This window comes from Pseudonaja textilis, chromosome 1 (genome assembly GCF_049901715.1).
Source record: "Pseudonaja textilis isolate UNSWEBS1 chromosome 1, rPseTex1.2, whole genome shotgun sequence".
Classification (NCBI taxonomy): Eukaryota; Metazoa; Chordata; class Lepidosauria; order Squamata; family Elapidae; genus Pseudonaja; species Pseudonaja textilis.
In genome coordinates, this window is record NC_141990.1 from 293,038,472 (window position 1) to 293,057,279 (window position 18,808).

General features: G+C 36.6%; 1 protein-coding gene across 1 annotated transcript in view; it reads right to left on the reverse strand.

Moving 5' to 3' along the window:
• Positions 1–18,808, reverse strand: part of BTBD7 (BTB domain containing 7) — a 71,275-nt gene that overhangs the window by 20,124 nt on the left and 32,343 nt on the right. The window contains exon 4 of the mRNA XM_026713323.2: positions 1,543–1,751. Coding sequence (XP_026569108.2) covers positions 1,543–1,751 — 209 coding nt within the window. The remainder of the gene's footprint in view (positions 1–1,542; positions 1,752–18,808) is intronic.

The window sequence follows — 18,808 nt, forward strand, 5'->3', positions numbered from 1 at the left end:
CATTTTGACTTGTTTTAAGGACATTACATCAAAGTTGGATAAGCCTGTAGTGTTTTTTTTTCCCACTTTAATTTAGAGTGTAACTCCAAATCCAGACCTCTGTGGGTTGCTAAATTTGATTTCCATTGATAATTTTTGTGTGATTTTGTTGTCAGCACATTCAACTATGTAATGAACAAAGTATTTAATAAGAATATTTCATTCATTCAGATCTAGGATGTCTTATTTTTGTGTTCCCTTTATTTTTTTGAGCAGTGTATAATCTTATAATATTATATGTGGATGACCTTGGAAAACAAGGGGAAGAGTTGCTGCCTAGGAAACAACTAGCCAAGACAGACAGGAGCTCCCAGCGGTTTAGGAGTCTCACCCTAATTGATCAGGCGGTTAAAAATAGTGGTGGGAAGCTTGTACCTTCAGACATGCAAGATTCTGTTAATGGAGCCTTACAATAAAGTAAAATTAGCTCATCCATTCACATTTCCTGTCTGGTTTATCTGGAAGGGCTGACACACAGACCCTGTGGATGCCACTGCCTGCATCTCCTCTCCGCCCAATGGATTTGTGGATGTTTAAGCAAGAAATTCTCTCATTTCTCCTGCTTTATTCCAGGCAAGCATGAATTAACATATTGGTCCTCCTCTAAACATATTATATGCTTCAGAAACATTTAACTGAAACAAGATAAATATAATCCCAAGCCACTTCCTTTTTAAAGTATTCTTGATATGCCAAAAGAAACCAGGGGACAAAGAAATTGGAGCTAACCATAGGCCTCTAGTTGATATTTAATAACATGTAAAGGAATATGACTGACATTCTGATTTTTAAAAGAACTTTAACTATTCTGAAGCTGAAGGGACTGAAAAATAAGACAAGTATATGAACCAAAGTTTCTATGTAACCAGAGCAAAAAAAGCATACAAAGATGTATTTTTCAAGGTAATATGCAATTCCAGTGAGAGGCTTTTTGAACTAGGTAACAACAATCGATGGAGCTTTTTTCATTTACTGAACTAGAACAGGACTGTGGAGGAATGAAGTAATCAAAATCAGGGAGATTCAGTACCTATCCAACAAGAAAAGTGTATTTCAATGAGGAGCCTGGACTTCCCGTTTTCTTCAAATGTATGTTGTTAGTGTGAGACTACTATACAATTTCTATAAACCTCTGAAAAGGCAAGACAAAAATTAAGCCTAAAAGAGTTTCACTTAAAATAATTTGCAACTGCTTGTAGGCTATTATTAGGCTTTCAAGCAATAGTTTATACTGTCAGTTTGGGCTGGGTTATATGCCAGGAAAGGAGAATACTTTCCTTAATCACTACCTCTAAAAGCAACTTGTGTGTATAAATGCCAGAATAAGGAAAGAGGAAGAACCTGTTCTGCACACATTAATTCAAGCCAGGTTTTGCTTCTTCTTCTGTTTTTTCTCCTGTGGTCAAAGTTTTAGGATCCGCATGTTTCTGTTCCCTATCGCTAGTAAGAAAGCCTGATTCAGCAATTAATAAAAAAAATAATTGAACGGGAGGAAACAATTACCTGTAAGTAGTCTGACTGGATAGCAGTTTGCAAGTGGTCTTTGCAAAGTTCATAAAAGACATCTGAAGTCATTACTTGGGAAAACTCCTCACAGAGGAAATGTAGGGCTTGGCGGTGTACCCACTTGGAGCCATAAGGCTGGGAGCTCCACTTGAGAACGGCAATTAAGGTTTCCAGTGAGATGCTCTCGGCAATAATATCCTCGCAGCCTATACAAAGAACACATACCGTTTAAGGAGGTTTACCTGTTCAAGGATTGCCATTAGTCAGTAGAAGTCCTGAGTTGGGAGAGTTTAATAAGTAAAACTACAACTGTCCTTTAAAGCAAGGTTCTTTTAAAAACTGGCCCATCTACATCGGTTATTTATATAGCTGCAATAGGTCTGGTGTCTCAAAAGTAACTACAGGTAGTTCTTGACCACAACTGGGACCAGCAACTCACTTAAGTGGGGTAGTCACTAAGTGAAACTGTGACTGTGCTTATGATTTTACCACAGCTTTCTTTTGCTTTGAAGGCCTGCCTAGGTTGTTAATGTGAGGACTAATTGCAGAGTTACTTTTTCATCACCGTTATAACTACAAATGGTCACTTAATGAGGACTACCTGTAGTCAAATTTATATTCTATAAATAGCTGTTTCCTATCCTTGCCAGGATTCTCCCTCCTCTCCCGTTACTATCCAAGTTCATTTAACTGAAGATATCCAGATTCCACACAAACTAAGTATATACAATGACCATACCTCCTACAGGGCAATTTAAAATATCCATCTCCGTCTACATATAGACTCACACCCACACTCTTTTCCAGGATTCCAAATAAGTCAAACCATCCATATACTGTTTGTTTTTCACAAAACTAGTAAAGATAATCAAGAGTTATTTTTCTAACTGTACTTATGTACAACTATACACTACCAATAACTCTTAATTCCTGTACTATTTAACTGGGTGAAATGGTGCACCATAGGATAAAACATTTTCAACCGAGGCACTTCAGATGGGCTAACTTTCAAAATGGGTTCAAAATCTGGAACCCATGTCTGCTATGAAATTGAAATGTGTCAAATTTTATAAAACATTTTATTTCATAAACAGTAGTATTATAAAGCGCTTTTATGACATAATGCAAAATGCCATGAAACATTTCCAGTGCTGATATTTGACTGCGATACATGAGTTGTTTTCAAGGCAGACACATCTCTGAATATACCCCAACTTTTCCAGTGAAAGCTATATATCAGAAGCTGTTTTATTGTTGAAGGCACTGAGGAATCCAGTTAGTAAGCATCTTTGAAAGGATGACTCAATACGAGGGAGGGAGGGAGGGAGGGAGGGAGGGGAGAAAGAAGGAAGGAAGGAAGGAAGATTTCCAAGTTCACTGCGAGCTTCCCACAAGGAAATTTAATGGGGAAGCCAACAGGAAGTTGAACGTCACTCCCCCTTGCTACTGATTTTTTTTTTTTTGCCTGCCTGCCTGCCTGCAGAAATTGTTTTTCTCTGTTTCGGTAAGGAAATATCTCTGAAACAATGACCCAATGGGTCATGGATTGTCTAGTGAATAGCAAAAGTACCTTTAAATGCCCACTTAATGCTTCAGTAGAGCTAGCATTTGTTACAGCAGAAAACGTGTCCAGCAGAATCAATAAGAAACAGAAAGTTAATGTTTTCTTAGCTATTTAATTCAGCAATCTAACCTCCCCATTTCTCACATGATGCCTGTCTAGACTTTAGGATTTGGCAAATGTAATCCTCCACAGATTTGTCTCTATTGCCAGGAGAAGCATCTCCTACATTCAAGCAGAGTTCTGCCTCCAGCACATATGTTCTCATCATTAGCTGCAAGATGCAGATTGGTCCATATCTCCATAAAGGACCTAATTTTGGATCCCCAGCTATACCAATATGGAATAAATCACCACTCTTCCTGGGGAATCAAAACATAGGTCAACAAAGCAAACAATCCAGGCTCACTGCAGTGCTTTATTATATAAATAGTGCAGAGCTAGAGGAGACCTCACTAAAAGGACAGTGAGCCCCTCTAAACTTCAGAGCTGCCCCTTAAGCCAAAGAGACACCCTGATATTTATACATTTCAGAAAAGAGAGATATGATGCATGGACAAATATATATATATATATATATATATATATATATATATATATATATATATATATATATATATATATATGTAACAAACTAATAAACCTCAGGATACCTTCTATCGTTCTGCTGTCTACTATCTTCAGAGGAAGCAATTGTCTTCATCAGAAAAAAAACAAGTCAAAAGGAGGGGACAATTTAGGGTGCCAAATGCTAGAATGAAGATATCCTTTATTGGCATCTTGAGGGCAGATTTATAGGTTGCCAAGGGAATGTTCTGCTAAGATTTATAACAGGCTGGTGTGGAATTAGATGATAAACCAGATACAAGGCTACTTCAAATTCCTTATGTTTCGATTTGATTTGAATAATGCCATTCAACTGAAAACATACAAGTGGCCTTCAGCTTACAACCGTTCACTAAGCAACTAAGCCAGAAATTACAGCAGAACTCCCAACATGTATTTACAACCTGGATTCAAGGTTCTTCCCCCATGGTCACAAGATCGCATTTGGGATACATTTACAGCCATTTGCAGAGTCCCGTTCACATGACCAAGATTTATACTGCTTTTCTATGGGTTTTGGCAAAAACCACTTATTGCAGACAACAGGTTTGCTTAAGAATTGCCATGAAAAATCATTTCAGTCGCATGGGTGCCTTGACTTACAACCATCATAACATACGAAGGAAATTCCAGGCTCCATTATTGTTGCAAGTCGAGGACTTCCTGTATTTTCTAGTATCTCCTGACCAAATCTCAAACTTGCTCCTATTCCAGCCAAGGAGAAAGCTGCCTACTCAACGAAGGCTGAGCTAAAACTGGGGGACGCTAAGGAGGAACCCGTGGAGTAGGAGGACTGTCCTATCAATTAAGCTCAGCCTATCCGAGCAGAGACTAAGCACCTCCCACTACTGGATACTCGGAGCAAGTCATTGGAGAATGTCCCATATAGTTGCTTCTTGTGAGGAGACTGTAAAACAATGCTCTCTGGTGGGTTTAGAGCTCTGGAAACAAAGGAATAGCCATCTTCCTCAAACCACAGTTGGCGCCTTCAAAAGGACATTGGGTTCGCATACTTTCTTTTCATAACGGAATTTGTAGATGACCTCTGCTTAACAGTCAGAGAAAGAAACTTAGGAAATCTTAATAAATCAAGCAATTAAAAGTAATCACAGGAAGTTTGTACTTTCAGCCCTGCAGGATTCTGTTAATATAGCTTACAATATAGTTAGTCCTTGACTTAAAACTGTTTATAACCATTTAGAGTTACAATGGCCCCGAAACAACGTGCAGTTGATTCATATATTCAAAAGAATTCAGTTACAATTGACATAGCTTATATAAATACACAAATAGCAAATCAGTTTAATATAACAAATGCAGAATTCTTTAAATAAAAAAGTGCTTTCTTTCATTCTCTTATGTTGCTTTATTCTTTTGTATTTCACAAGGTTTGACACATCAGTTGGGGGGAGGGGGAAATAACTCAGCAATCTTCAGATTCTACCTCTACAAACAAGCAAGACAATCATGTCCTTGTTTCTATTCTATAAGAACAATATGGACTGTTTTTCACTCTACTGCATCTTGGTCTTGAGATCTAGTCAAGTTGGCTGAAGAAGAAGAGATCCACCAACCTTTACAAAAGCACTAAGACAGCACAGAATCCTTTTCTCTGAAAATGGAAATAGAATACATTGGGCTCTTGAAATTATTTCTTATACTCCTAAAAGATGTTTACCAAAATTTTAAGGCAATAGCTTTACACAGAGAACAGATGAACATAAATATTTTAAAAATTCTGCATCAAAACTATGTAAATGTACATTGTTCAAAATTATTTAGAAGCAGATACAAATTTAGGTTAATCATTTGTAGCCCTTCAAAGTCTCTTCTGCTTCCCTCAGTCAAAACCTTATGTTTTGTTTTAAAACCTTCCCTATTGATTACATCAAAGTTAGCCAAAATCACGAAGTATTTTGTATGTACAGTACAAACATATTTCAATGTTTAAATTTCAATTCAAATCATCCTCAAAAACAATATGGTGCATTATTTTTGATTCTGCTTTTACTAATGTGTTATCAGCATCCGAGACGAGAGAAAATCTGAAGACTTGTAGGCGTCAAATCAAATTCAGTCTCATCCTTCTCATACAGATTGCATTCTATACAAATTAAGCTACTGCAGAATACAGAAATATGCCAGGCCCCAACAGACTTTTAATAAATAAGCTTGTCAAGCTGCAGAAATGTTTTTTCCCACTTGTATCAGTTCTATTAAAAGTTAGCAGGCCACTAATCTTTTCACCTGTTCCCCACTTCTTGTAGTACATCTGTAATGGATTATTTTACTAGTTTTGGATCTATGAACATGAAGAGTGTTATGTCATCAAATGGAATCATAAACTCCTCTATTCTTGGGTCTTTGATTTTCTGGAGGCATTATAACGGAGAATTGATAGAATATTTAATCCTCTCTATGAGAAATCCAAGCTGTTTTGTGAGTTCTTTGGGTATGTTCTAGGTTAGGACCCCTGGTAATATTACAAATTGACAAAGTAGTATGTTGGACTTACATATTTTTGGCTAAAGGAACAGTTTGCAACACACCCCTTTTATGAAGGTGGGAAATCTTTCGATGTTGAGAAGCCAGAATTAGTATTTTTGGACAGGGACAATTATTGGCAATGCCATGCAATATTTTTCCCTTCCAGATTGCAGGACATGGAATAATAAAATCAAATTACAAAAAGATAGATTCTGATTGAATGTTAAAAACAAAAACCCTTCCCAATACCAGAAAGAATTCAACAATGGAACCAATAATCCAGAAAAAGAATGAGTTCTCTTTCATTGAATGTGTTGAAAAGGAATCTAGGTGGTCACCTGTGAGACATGTTTTAGTATAGATTTCTGCACTGGCGGAGGTGGGGTGTTGACATGGAAGTCCAAATCGCTCTTTCCAACTCTATATGTGAAGGGCAAGCTCTATGGTGGAAGACACAGCACCATCAAGCCAAACTAAAATTAGAAGAGCTATCATTCAGAATGTGTGTTAAAAGCGGGTAGAGAAAAAAGCAGCAGAATTTGTAAGCAAGGACATAATCTGCCAATATTCATTAGTATTTGTTTGAAACCCTTCATTCCTGGAAAACAAACTGGCTGTTTTGGGAAGGAGGAGGGGGGAATAGTTGACTGCTTTCAAATGGCTTTCTGCTGAAGTTCAATTCCTCTGAAATGTCACTTATAGCTGAATGGTGTAACAGGCCAAATCCTTGTCTCTAGCACACAAATATATTTATTCTACATCATACTTACTGCTGAACATCAAAAGTAACACAAATAAGTCAGAAACAACAGCTAGAGCCTAGTGAACAAAAATGAGAGCAGCAATGGCTTTTCAATGCCTAAATTGTTTATTATTTCAATATTCAGGCTTTACTGGTCTTCAATTACACAGCTGCTTTGAAAGCATTACTTTAATTCAGGCATATCTGTTTTTATGTATGTGTAATGCATACATAAAAATAGCCATCATCCACTTTTTTTTCATATACCATCCTTTGATCAAGGATGGTATATGAAGAAAGAATAACAGATGATGCCAAACCATAAACTAGATACATAATTTGTCTCAAAGCCTACTAAGCTTTGGTTATTTGCTGTAAACTGGTAGTAGAAGAAAAAGTGCATGTACAAAATTAGGGAGAGAAGCATTTTTGGCCTTGGGAGATAAATTGTTTGGGTGCTAATGATAATTGAATACAAATATAATTATCTGCAAATAAAATTCTTAACAACTTAAAGGAAGTATATACAGCAGTGGTCCCCAACCTTTTTTGTGCCACGGCCCAGTACCGGCATCACAAAATGATCCATGGCCCGGTACCAGCATCAGCATGCATGACAAGGCAAGGTGAGCTGAGTGACCGGCCAGCCAGCCATCCCCCGCTTCTCCCCAGCTTCTCCCCAGCCGTCCCCCGCTTCTCCCTCCCTAGTTTCGTTCGAAGCCCCCCCTTCAATGAAACTAAGGCGCGAGGATTCCTTCAGGACCCAAACACCGCTTTCCAACCAGAAAAGCTCACCCGGAAGCACTTTCTTATCAAACAAGATGGCAGCGCCCAGCAAACCGGCGGCCCGGTAGGAAATGTTCCACGGACTGGTACCGCTCCACGGCCCGGTGGTTGGGGACCCCTGATATACAGTATGTAGTGGGAAAATACATGCATTATCAGTAGCCGCTTTTTGAATATCTTAAATAATGATTAAAGTCATTTTTCATTTAATTTCTAAATGTTTTGGGATATTAAAAAGAATTTGAATTCTTATAATGATATGAATCTACAATTTTAATCTGATACTGATTTCTGGTGAAAAAAAAAGCAGGATTTTAATTAAATAACATATATAGTCTTCCCTTCCTTTTGAATACAATTTTCTCTCTGAGACAAGGATAGCACCCACTCTTCCAAAGACAATTAAACATGGCTTTTTCTGGAAACAATTAATTATAAACAATGGTGTCATTTCCAATCATGTTAACATTACTTTCAACATTAATTGAAATGAAGACTGAATGAGATTAAACTTTTAATGTGATTACTATTACTTGTTGAATTTTATATGTAGATGAAACCCCATAAATAAAAATTTAGTCTTGTGTAATTGAAAGGTCATAAATTGATCATTTTTCAAATATTAATATTTATAGTCCACCCAAAGGAGCAATTAATTTTCATGCTATGAAAATAGGCGATTGCAATTTGACCAATAAGTATCAGACTTTTGTTTTTCTTTTTTAATTACACGCTATCAAGTTTAAATGAGACAGAAAGGATCAATAAGGGAAAAGAATAAGAGAAGACAGCTTGTCTGGTTATACTTATTCGTTGATATTTCACTTCATAATCTGCCCATTATTAATTCAAGAAATATCATATTGCTGATTCTAACTCCTATATAGAATGGACAATTTAGAGAGGCTGTGATATTACCACTAGAAGAGCTTCTTGAATTACAAAACAGAAATAGTTTTAAGGTTCTCCTCTATGAGTAAAAACTTGAAATATAATAGAAGGTGACATGATGATGTTATCCATTCAGTCATGTCCGACTCTTGGAGATTCTATGAGCCAGGTCTCTCCACATCTTCCATATTTGCACTACTTCTTTGATTTTTTCTGTGCTCTGACTGGTGTCAGCTTTGATGATGTCCAGCCACTGTGTTCTTTGATGGCCTGGTTTCCTTTTACCACTAACTCTTCAATACATAATTGTTTTCTGCAGTGAATTATCCTGCATAACATGGCCAAAATAAATGAGATGCAGTTTTGTGATTTTGCCTTCAAGTGACATGTCTTGTCTGTCCAACGTTCACAACCATAGATCACTATGGAGGACACAATAGAGCAGACTAACTTACATTTGATTGCCAGGCTGGTGTTCTTACTCTTTGATATTCTGTTCATATTCATTATTGCTGTGAAACTCAGTGCAATCCAATGTTTTATTTCTCGGCTACGTTCACCGCTTTGAGCGATCTCTGATTCTAGGAAAGTGATTTTTTTCCCCACACATCATCAATTTCTATTTTGATGTTCCCATTCCTTGTAGTGTGTCAACTCATGAAACATTTATATGCCTGTTTTATAGTTGCCAACAGAAAGTTGGGGGGGGGGAGTTTGAAAGAGCAGTGCAGCAGTTTGGAATCGAAAGAGCATTCCATTCATATTTTTTCAGAGATTGTAACTAGGCGACTGAAGTTTCTGCCGTGCAAAAATCTAATTGGAGAACATGATTGATGACTCTTGGTTATGGACATGTTTCGTTGGAGAATATGAATTATGATTCACCCAGAGGGGTAGGGGAAAACCAAAGTCAAGGGTGACAGTGAATTACGTGTCTCAGAGTTGGCTACATCCAGGTCATGCTGACATGTTAACTCCCAATAAATCCTTTGTAGTTTTGGAAGTTTGGCTCGAGACTCATGATTTAATTGGGGTAACGGCTAGAATCCTGACATAGTGGTCATGAGCTTGGTTTTTTTGATGTTCAGAAAGAGGCCAAAATTCTTACTTTTTTTTTTCTTGATTAGATGTTCCAGGTGTTCTTCGGATAGAATGTGACAAGTTAATTCCAATTTTGGTTTAAAGAATGAAATAACGTTGAAATAAATGCTCCGTATACAAGTTAAATTAACTTAATGTACTAAAAATATTTTTATCTGCATCCCTCAATAGAACTGGGAAGCATAAACAAAACTACCAAGTTGTGGTAAGGAGTTGGAAAACTGGCACTTAAAGCTATAATTCATATACTATTGCTACTATTCTGGAATATAATAATCTCATGACACACAGTATTTTCAGGATTTCTTCCAAAGAAGGTTCTAGTAATTGTGACAATCATCTTGTAATTATTTTGACCCACTGTCTGACCCAATGATTCATGTACATAAATCATTGTTCTGCTGCACTATTTTGCACACGCTTGAATGTACAACACACACAGAACTCTGCCAATAAATACCAAGCCATGTTCAAAAAAAAGAGTCAACAGTACAGCATAATGTAAATACATTACTTTACAAATCAAGCTACAGTCATAACTGACTGAGTACCTAGATATCTACAGGGCCATTTGTCTGACCAGAATCAATCTGGCCTATTATGTCACCACGAAGAATATTTTACTAAAGTTTACCTTCAGAAATCAACAGGAGTTGAGGACAGAGGTCTCTGCTTCTTGTTAGCAGAACCAGTATTCTGAAATAGTCTCTTTCCCCCCTTCCCAGCTCAAGCTAGGCCTTCCCTGTCTGAGTGAAAAAAAGATGCTGGAAACAGAACTCTTATGAAGAGTGCGCACACTTCAGAGGTGATATTCAGCAGGTTCTGACCAGTTCTGGAGAACCGGTAGCGGAAATTTTGAGTAGTTTGGAGAACCGGTGGTAACCTTCCTCCAGGAGTGGGGTGGGAATGGAGATTTTACAGTATACTTCCCCTGCCATGCCCACTAAGCTATGCCATGCCCACCAAGCCATGCCCACAGAACTGGTAGTAAAAAAATTTGAATCCCACCACTGGCGCACTTGCTTGTCAATGAGATGGGCAGCATACACATAAACAATCAGATTGAACCGTGTCTTGCTTTTATAATAGTTAATATTTGAGTTATTTTACTGTTATTTAGTTTTTATAGTTACCGTTGAGATTTTCAATTATTTTTCTTTATATAATGTTAATTATTAAGAATCATTTGGTTGTGACAGGGTATTGGTGAAATATACTGAAAAATGTTGAATTGTACATATTTTATTTATTTAAATTAATTTTCCACCCATCTTGTTTTGAAATTCTTATGTTATGTACACTGAAATGAACTTCTCAAGGGAATACTTAAGGATACAGTGCTAAATGCACTTGCATTTAGCAAGTGATTGAACTGATTGAAATTAAAAGGACTTACTTTGTCTAAACATCGTTAAGTCTATGGAGATTCTTAGTCATCAGGTCATATTTGTCCCCAAAGTGCTTTTTTTCAAGAGGCAACTGGACTTTCTAGCTTTTCTTTGAAGACATTTCAATTCTCATCCAAGAAGCTTCTTCAGCTTCTTGGATGAGAAGCGAAACTTCTTCAAAGAAAAACCAGAAAGTCTTGAAAAAAAGCACCTTTGAGACAAACATCCTTAAGATTACACATTTTAGATCTATTTCTCATCCAACTTCTTTCATTACTGAGCCTCAGTCTGCAGAAAAACTTCACTGAAAATGGAAGAAAGGTTGTGTTAGGAATGATAGTCACCTAACAATTGGATTGGCAATATATAAACCAGGATAGTCATTTAATACTATTGTATCTTTAAGAGAATGTTGTAATTGTGATTGGCTGAGGTTCCTTCAACAGCCATAAGATGTTTGTTTGTTTGTTTTGCATTTCCTTTGCTTTCCTTTTCCCTTTTGCCTGATCGTCATTCTGCTTGAATTGCTGTGAGTCTTGCAACTATTCGCAAGAGGATTTGTTTTCAACTGCCTATACTGTTAGGAAATGTTTTTCTTGTGGGGCTAGGGGACATATAGCTAGATTCTGTAAGAAGGGCAAACCACAGAATACTGGTAATCACCAGAAGCCCAAGAAGAATGTTAAATTAGCTATGTCTAGCAAATCAACTGTAAACCATGATTTATGGGTAGCCGATGGTGGAGCATCGCAGTGCATTACTAGAAATAGAGAGAGGTTTGTAAAGATGTCCACGAGTAAGCAACATGTATCATTGGCAAATGGATGGAAGATGAAAGCATCTGGTGAAGGTACTGCATATTGTTCATGTGTAAATGAGCATTTAACTATGTTATATGTACCTAAACTGAAATTCAATTTGTTATCAGTAAGGGCTTTAGTTAATATTGGTTATGTAGTAACCTTTACGGGAGATAACTGTATAATAGAGAAAAAGGGTAAAAGTGTTACTGCTACTTTAGAGAATGATTTATATGTGATACATGATGACCAATTGCAGATGGCTAACTCAGTTTATAACACTGTTAAGCCACATGACGAATGTATACATTTACTGCATAGACGTCCGGGGCACATTAATTTCAAAATGCTGAAACAAACTGTTAAATTGTCAGAGGGAGTAAAATTAAAACTCTGTAGCAAGTACTTAAACTGTAATGCCTGTAATCAGGAGAAAAGCAAGGTTACTCCTGTAAACAGACTGAATGGGTTTAAGACCAAAGAACCTTTAGAGGTTGTTTTTGCTGCTATGTTTTGAGTATAATGGACCATTACTCATGGTACAGTTTCTGCTATCTAATGAAAAACAAAACAGAAATGTTCCAACATTTCTTTAACTGGCTAAGATTTGCTGAAAGGAAAATGAGACATAGGGTAATTACCTTAGTTACAGATAATGGGACTGAGTTTATTAACACTAGATTCCAAACGATGTTGAAATTGGCTGGTGTCAAGCAAAAGTTTTCTGCACCTTAGAGGCCTCAACATAACTCGTTTATAGAAAGAAGGGGGCAAACGTTACAAGCCAAGGCTTGCACTATGTTATCTGATTCAGATTTGCCTGAAACCCTGTGGGGTGAAGCCATAATGTGTACCAACCATGTTTTAAATGTAGTGAACACAACAACTGGTGAATTGCCATTCACTCATTGGCATGGCAGAAAACCAAATTTAAGTTATCTACACACATTTGGAGCTCCAGCATGGGTGCATATTCCCTCACAAGTAAGACTGAAAGGGCAACATAGAGCTAGGAAATTATTTTTCGTAGGTTAACCATAGATCATTTAGATTCTGGGCTCCAGGCACAGCTAATGTTTACTGTAGCGCTAGTGCTAAATTTCTTGAGCACGTTGGGTGGCATAAACTAGAACAAGAATCCAACAGTGATGTTGTTATCGATACCCAAGTAGTCCCTAACGATGAGATAGTTAAACCATCAATAGCCATTAAAAAGGAAGAACAGGCATAGGAGGAGGTAGAAGAACAGGAACAGGTGGAACATGAGAGTCCACCAGTAAGCCCTGAGTTGCCTAGACGTTCAACCCGTGTAACACGACTACCAGATAGATATCAGGCTAGTATAGCATGCCAAGTAAATATAGTTCCTACTAACTATAATGAACAGAAACTGTATCCTGCTAAGGTTCAGGCTGCTTGGCAGGAAGCAATGGATAAGGAACTAAAATCCTTACAAAGGTTGGAGGTATATGAAAATGTTAGGTTACCTCCAGGTAAGCATGTCATCAGGTGTAAGTGGATTTATAAAATTAAGACAGGTATGGATGGGACTGTTACCCATAAAGCCAGGTTAGTAGCACAAGTGTTTGATCAGTCAGCCAACAACTACAATGAGGTGTTTGCACCTAGCCTGAAGGCTACCACATTACGAGCAGCATTAGTGTGGGCAGCTAAGAAGAAATACACAATAAACCATTTAGATGTTGAGACATGCACCGTTGCAACATACTATGTATTTAAAGAAGACTTTAGGGATAAAAACTGATAACAAAACTGATTGCTGGAGATTAAAAAAGAGTCTTTATGGCTTGAAGCAATCAGGCTATGAATGGAACCAGTGCATAGTGAAGGAATTAACAAAGATAGGTTTTGTAGCTGGCATGGCTGATCCATGTTTATTCAAAAAGGAAAGTGATGGTGTAGTTTCAATGTTGCTATTGTTCACTGATGACATAGCATTAATCACTAAAACTGAGCAAGAAGCTACTGGGATTATTTCACTGATAAAGAAGAAATTTAAAATCAAACATTTAGATGCGATTAAACAGTATCTTGATTTGAAAATAGAAAAAATTAAGGGGGGCTTCAAAATCTCACAGGCAGATAAAATTAACCAGAAGTTACTGAAGAACTTTAAAATGGAACTTTGTAAACTGGCTAAGACACCAATGAGCCAGGAGTTTAGCCACAGTGATGTGCAAAGTCCTGTTTTTGAAAAAGACATTTATCAATCATTAATTGGTAGTTTATCCTATCTTAGTAATTGGTCTAAACCAGACATAGCATATAGTGTTAATTAGGCAGGTTTAACGCTGAGCCTACTGAAAGGCACTGGCAAGCTGCTAAGCATGTGTTGAGGTATCTTAAACAAACGATGCATTATGTATTATATTTGGACCCTAAGAATGAACTAAGTTTAACTGCGTATGCTGATGCAAGTTTCGCTACAGACATACCTACACATAAATCAATGTCAGGTACTGTAGTGTTATTAGGAAAGGTGTTAATTGGATAGCAGTCTATTCGACAAAAACAACTAAGCTTATCAACAATGGAGGCTGAATTCTCATGTTTGTCTATATTATGTATGGACTTAATATATTATAAACAACTAATGAGAGACATGAGAAGTAATGTAAAGGAACCTATTGTTGTATATGAAGACAACCAATCAGCAGTTCAGATGGCTTCCAATCTCGCCGTAAAGACAAGATCAAAACACACCGATCTATGACATCTGAATGTGAGACAATGTGCTCAAAGTAAAATGATTAAACTGGAGTACTGCATGTCAGAGAATAACATTGCAGATCATTTTACGAAAGCCCAAGGCACTGTAAAACATAAGGCTTGCTTTGAGGAATATGAACTTAAACTGTAAGGTTTTATATATAGTCCTACCCAAAGGGGAGAATGTTGGGAATGACAGTCACCTAACAATTCGGTTGGCAATATATAAACCAGGATAATCGTTTAATACTGCTGTATCTTTAAGAGAATGTTATAATTGTGATTGGCTGAGGTTCCTCCAAAGGCCATAAGATGGAGCCAGAAACCTGGGTTTGTTTGTTTTTTGCATTTCCTTTGGTTTCCTTTTGCCTTTTGCCTGATCGTCATTCTGCTTGAATTGCTGTGAGTCTTGCAACTATTCGCAAACTCTGTTTACTGAACTTTGTTTATGATACTGGTAAAGAAAAGGACTTCATTTTTGGATTACCCCTAGACTGATTATTTTGAATACTAACTGCTTTAACCATGTATGATTTGGACTGTTTGTTGGACTTTGTTTACCTGTTTACAGGAAGTAAAACTTATATTTTACTTAAAACTTTACATTTCAGTGTATCTGTGTGCTGGTTGTGTATTATTCATCATCACTCTCAGTATGTTTCCCTGAGTGCACTCATTCTCCTAACGGGGAATACCTTAACAGGCTGAGTTACGCTGTATCCTGCATTCATTCACATAACTTGCACATGTAAATATAAATAAGGAAATGCTTCTGATTCAGAGACAAGTAGCAGAACCAAACAGATTCTTGAGCCATAATACCAAGCAATGACAATGGAAAAACAAAATGCATAGACATAAACTGAGAACTATCATTTCAGATAGATAGAAAGCAAAGTTACAGATGTTTTGCTTTTAAAGACAAACAGCCTTAAATTGTGAAAATAAAACAGTATTTCTACACAGCAAGCCATAAAAATACCATATGGATATTAAACAATTACATAGAAACATATTATGAAGAAAATTGAATATTATGATAGATTTTGTTTAGAAAGTCATATGATGAAATCCTGACTGGTCAGGTATATTATGTGCAAGGAAAGATAACATGACAGTGCTTCTAAAAATAATTTGCCAGTCAGGAAATTAAATTCATTAAAAAATAATCTGAGAAAAATTTACCTTGTATTCTCAAGCATTGCCAGTATCTCTGCAGGCAGTTACCACTGACCTTATGAGAAAATTTACTTTCAGTTCACTGAGCTTCTAGTTCAAAAAGGGAAGACAAGCTTCCAATGCGAGTTCAGAAGCATATGCTGCCTATATATAATTTATCTCCTATCTTCTATATCGAGAAATACATTGATAAAAATTCTGATGCAGGAAGAAAGCAAGACCTTCCAAAGTATGGAGTGTGAATTAAAACTCCTTCTTAAACACTTGAATCTATGCTTTTCAAAAATGTACAGATAGTCCTCACTTACCAATGATAATTGGGACCAGGAACTACATCACTAAGTGAGGCAGTTGTAAGGTATGTGTTACATGACTGTGCCGACCTACAGTGGTAATCCCAGTTACCATTGTTAGGCATATCCTGCATGTTTGCAGCATCCAAAGATCATGTGATTACTACTTCCTGCCATCTCCCCCAGTGACTGTTGGCAGCAAAGGTTGAAAATGGTGATTGTGTGACCACAGAATTTATGCAGAATGAGATTGCACAGAAGGAATGTGATCCAGGGCCTTTGTCAATGCCCATTCCAGACAGCACCAAGTGACTCAGCTGAATCCTATCAGATCCTCAGGAAAAACTAAATCTCACACGTGACCCCTGATACGTACCGGGTTCTTAATAAGTCAAATCCACAGTTTCACACTATATTTTCCCCCCAATTGTCATTACTTTTATGGAATAATCTCCCTCTGCTCCTAAATGCAGTACCCTGGAATTAGCTTTGTGTGAAATTAATTGTTTATTCTCATAAGCAGTTTAACATTGATTGACTATTCCAGTTAAAACATCCTTTCTCTTTAGCAAATCAGAAAACTTTGTATTTTATTTGTTTATTTTATAGAACTAAAACCAAAATCCTGCCACTTCCCATCATCTTGGTGTGTATTTTTAAACAAATATCTAGCAAAGGAATAAAATAAGAATGGAAAAAATGTGTATTTACAATAATCTCAATTGTTACTATTTGTAAACTAATTTTAAACTTTCAAGAAGCATTTCTTCAAATGACTGATGTACGCTGATTTAGAAACTATTTTTTTTAATATAAAAACAGCCATTCTAAGCTAAATTTTAAGCTAAATTATTTTCAACATTGCTGTTTCCCTTAGCATTATTTGAACACGCTTCACAAGTTCTCTTGACTTTAAGTCATCTGGGAAGCTATGATTGGCAGCTTCTTGAAATGCCAGAAGTATACCATCTGAATAAAACATTATACACAGCAAAATATGTGATCCTTTATTGTTATTAGAGAAACAACAGACAACACTAAACATATGCTTGAACTAAAAGAACTAAATTGATAAAAGATCATTTTTATTTGCTGTATTGTATTAATCTAAGGTTACTTTGAAAATTCTCATTCAGAATTCATTGCCTCTAGATGTGGTTCTATCCATTAATTTAAACAATTTTAAGGCCAAACAAATTAATAAAAAGGTTTGGCAATGCATACTAGTCCTAACATCTATCCAATATCTCCAGAATTAAATGTAATGTGCCGTAAGCACCAACTGGTAGTTATAGAAAGCTATATGAAGTAGAACACAATAGTTCCAGTTCTAGATGATGTGCTATTTTTGGCTCAATATGAAATAAAAGGATCTCGCAAGCAGAAACCCGTGTTCTCATCACCTCTTCATTGGACTAGGGGTGTATCTCCACATAGAGCTTCCTTGGAAGACCATTAAGAAACTCCAATTGGTGCAAAATGTGGTGGCCTACTTGGTGATGCATATCATCATATTACTTTGATATTGTGCTGTTTTGGCTATCAATATGTTTCTGGTTGTAATTCAAAATGATAGTTATAACTATAGACTTTCAAATGACTTTACTTTCAAATGGCATCAATCTGCTCAATACGTGTTTCTAGTGCTTCGCTTTCATGAAATGAGGTGAACTGAAATTCAGACAGATTGTTTCTTAGTAATGGGACCTACTCTTCAGAAATACTCTTCAGGATGTTGCATTAGCCTCCTCTCTTTTCCCTTTATTTCTGGAGTGTTTAAGGATAACTTAGGTAACGCTGCCTAAAGTTTTTAATACTCCATGTTGTTATTTTATTATTACATCCTGATCCTGACCTTCAAGGACTGTATACTTCTTTGGATATTTTAATGTTCTTGTCAGGGTTCCCTGTGCAGGGAGCATCTTCAAGGGCTGCCAATTTTGTTAAACACTGAGAGAATTTGGAGATTGCAATATACAAATATAACAGGTAACTATTCAAAACCTTACCTTAAGAAAAAAAGTCAACCCTTGCAATAATATTACCTTTTTAGTTGGCATTAGGAATATACATATTACTGAACTACAAAATCAATTGCCCAGAATGGCACCATCTTTAACAGATTCTTAGGCGAGAATCTAACTGGTAAAGAGAATAGTCTAGGAGAAGACATCCTTTTTTCCTAATAGATGGCAGACATGTTTAATGACAAAAATACAGCCTTCCAAAAACTGTTCTGATGTCTGGTTGATGGAATGGAAAAGGAAGAGGCAAGGAGAGTCTAAGGATACATCAAGGATAAGTAAAGATGATGAGGAACAGAGCTAAAGAATCACAACAAGCTTACAGCAGTATTTATTTGAACACCAAAGACTAAGGTCAAATTTCAAGTCTTTCAGGTTTGTTTGCTACCATAGTTTCCATAGCAGTTCCAATTTTATCCCTCTAGAGAAGAAGTCAACAAAATATTTAAACCACAAATCTTTTCTTTTTTTTATTTGTTGAATTTTCTTTTAGGGGATTTCCAGTCTTAAATGAAACACGGAAGTTAATGCTTGCAAACTTATGCAGTTTTCTTCCTAAGATTGGAAGGACTCAGTGTTCATTGTTCCATCCCACGGAAACATTCAAAAAAGGTTACTCGTAGGTTATAAAATAAGGTGTTTCCCAAAGAGAATCTCTAGACAGGAGAGTTTTAA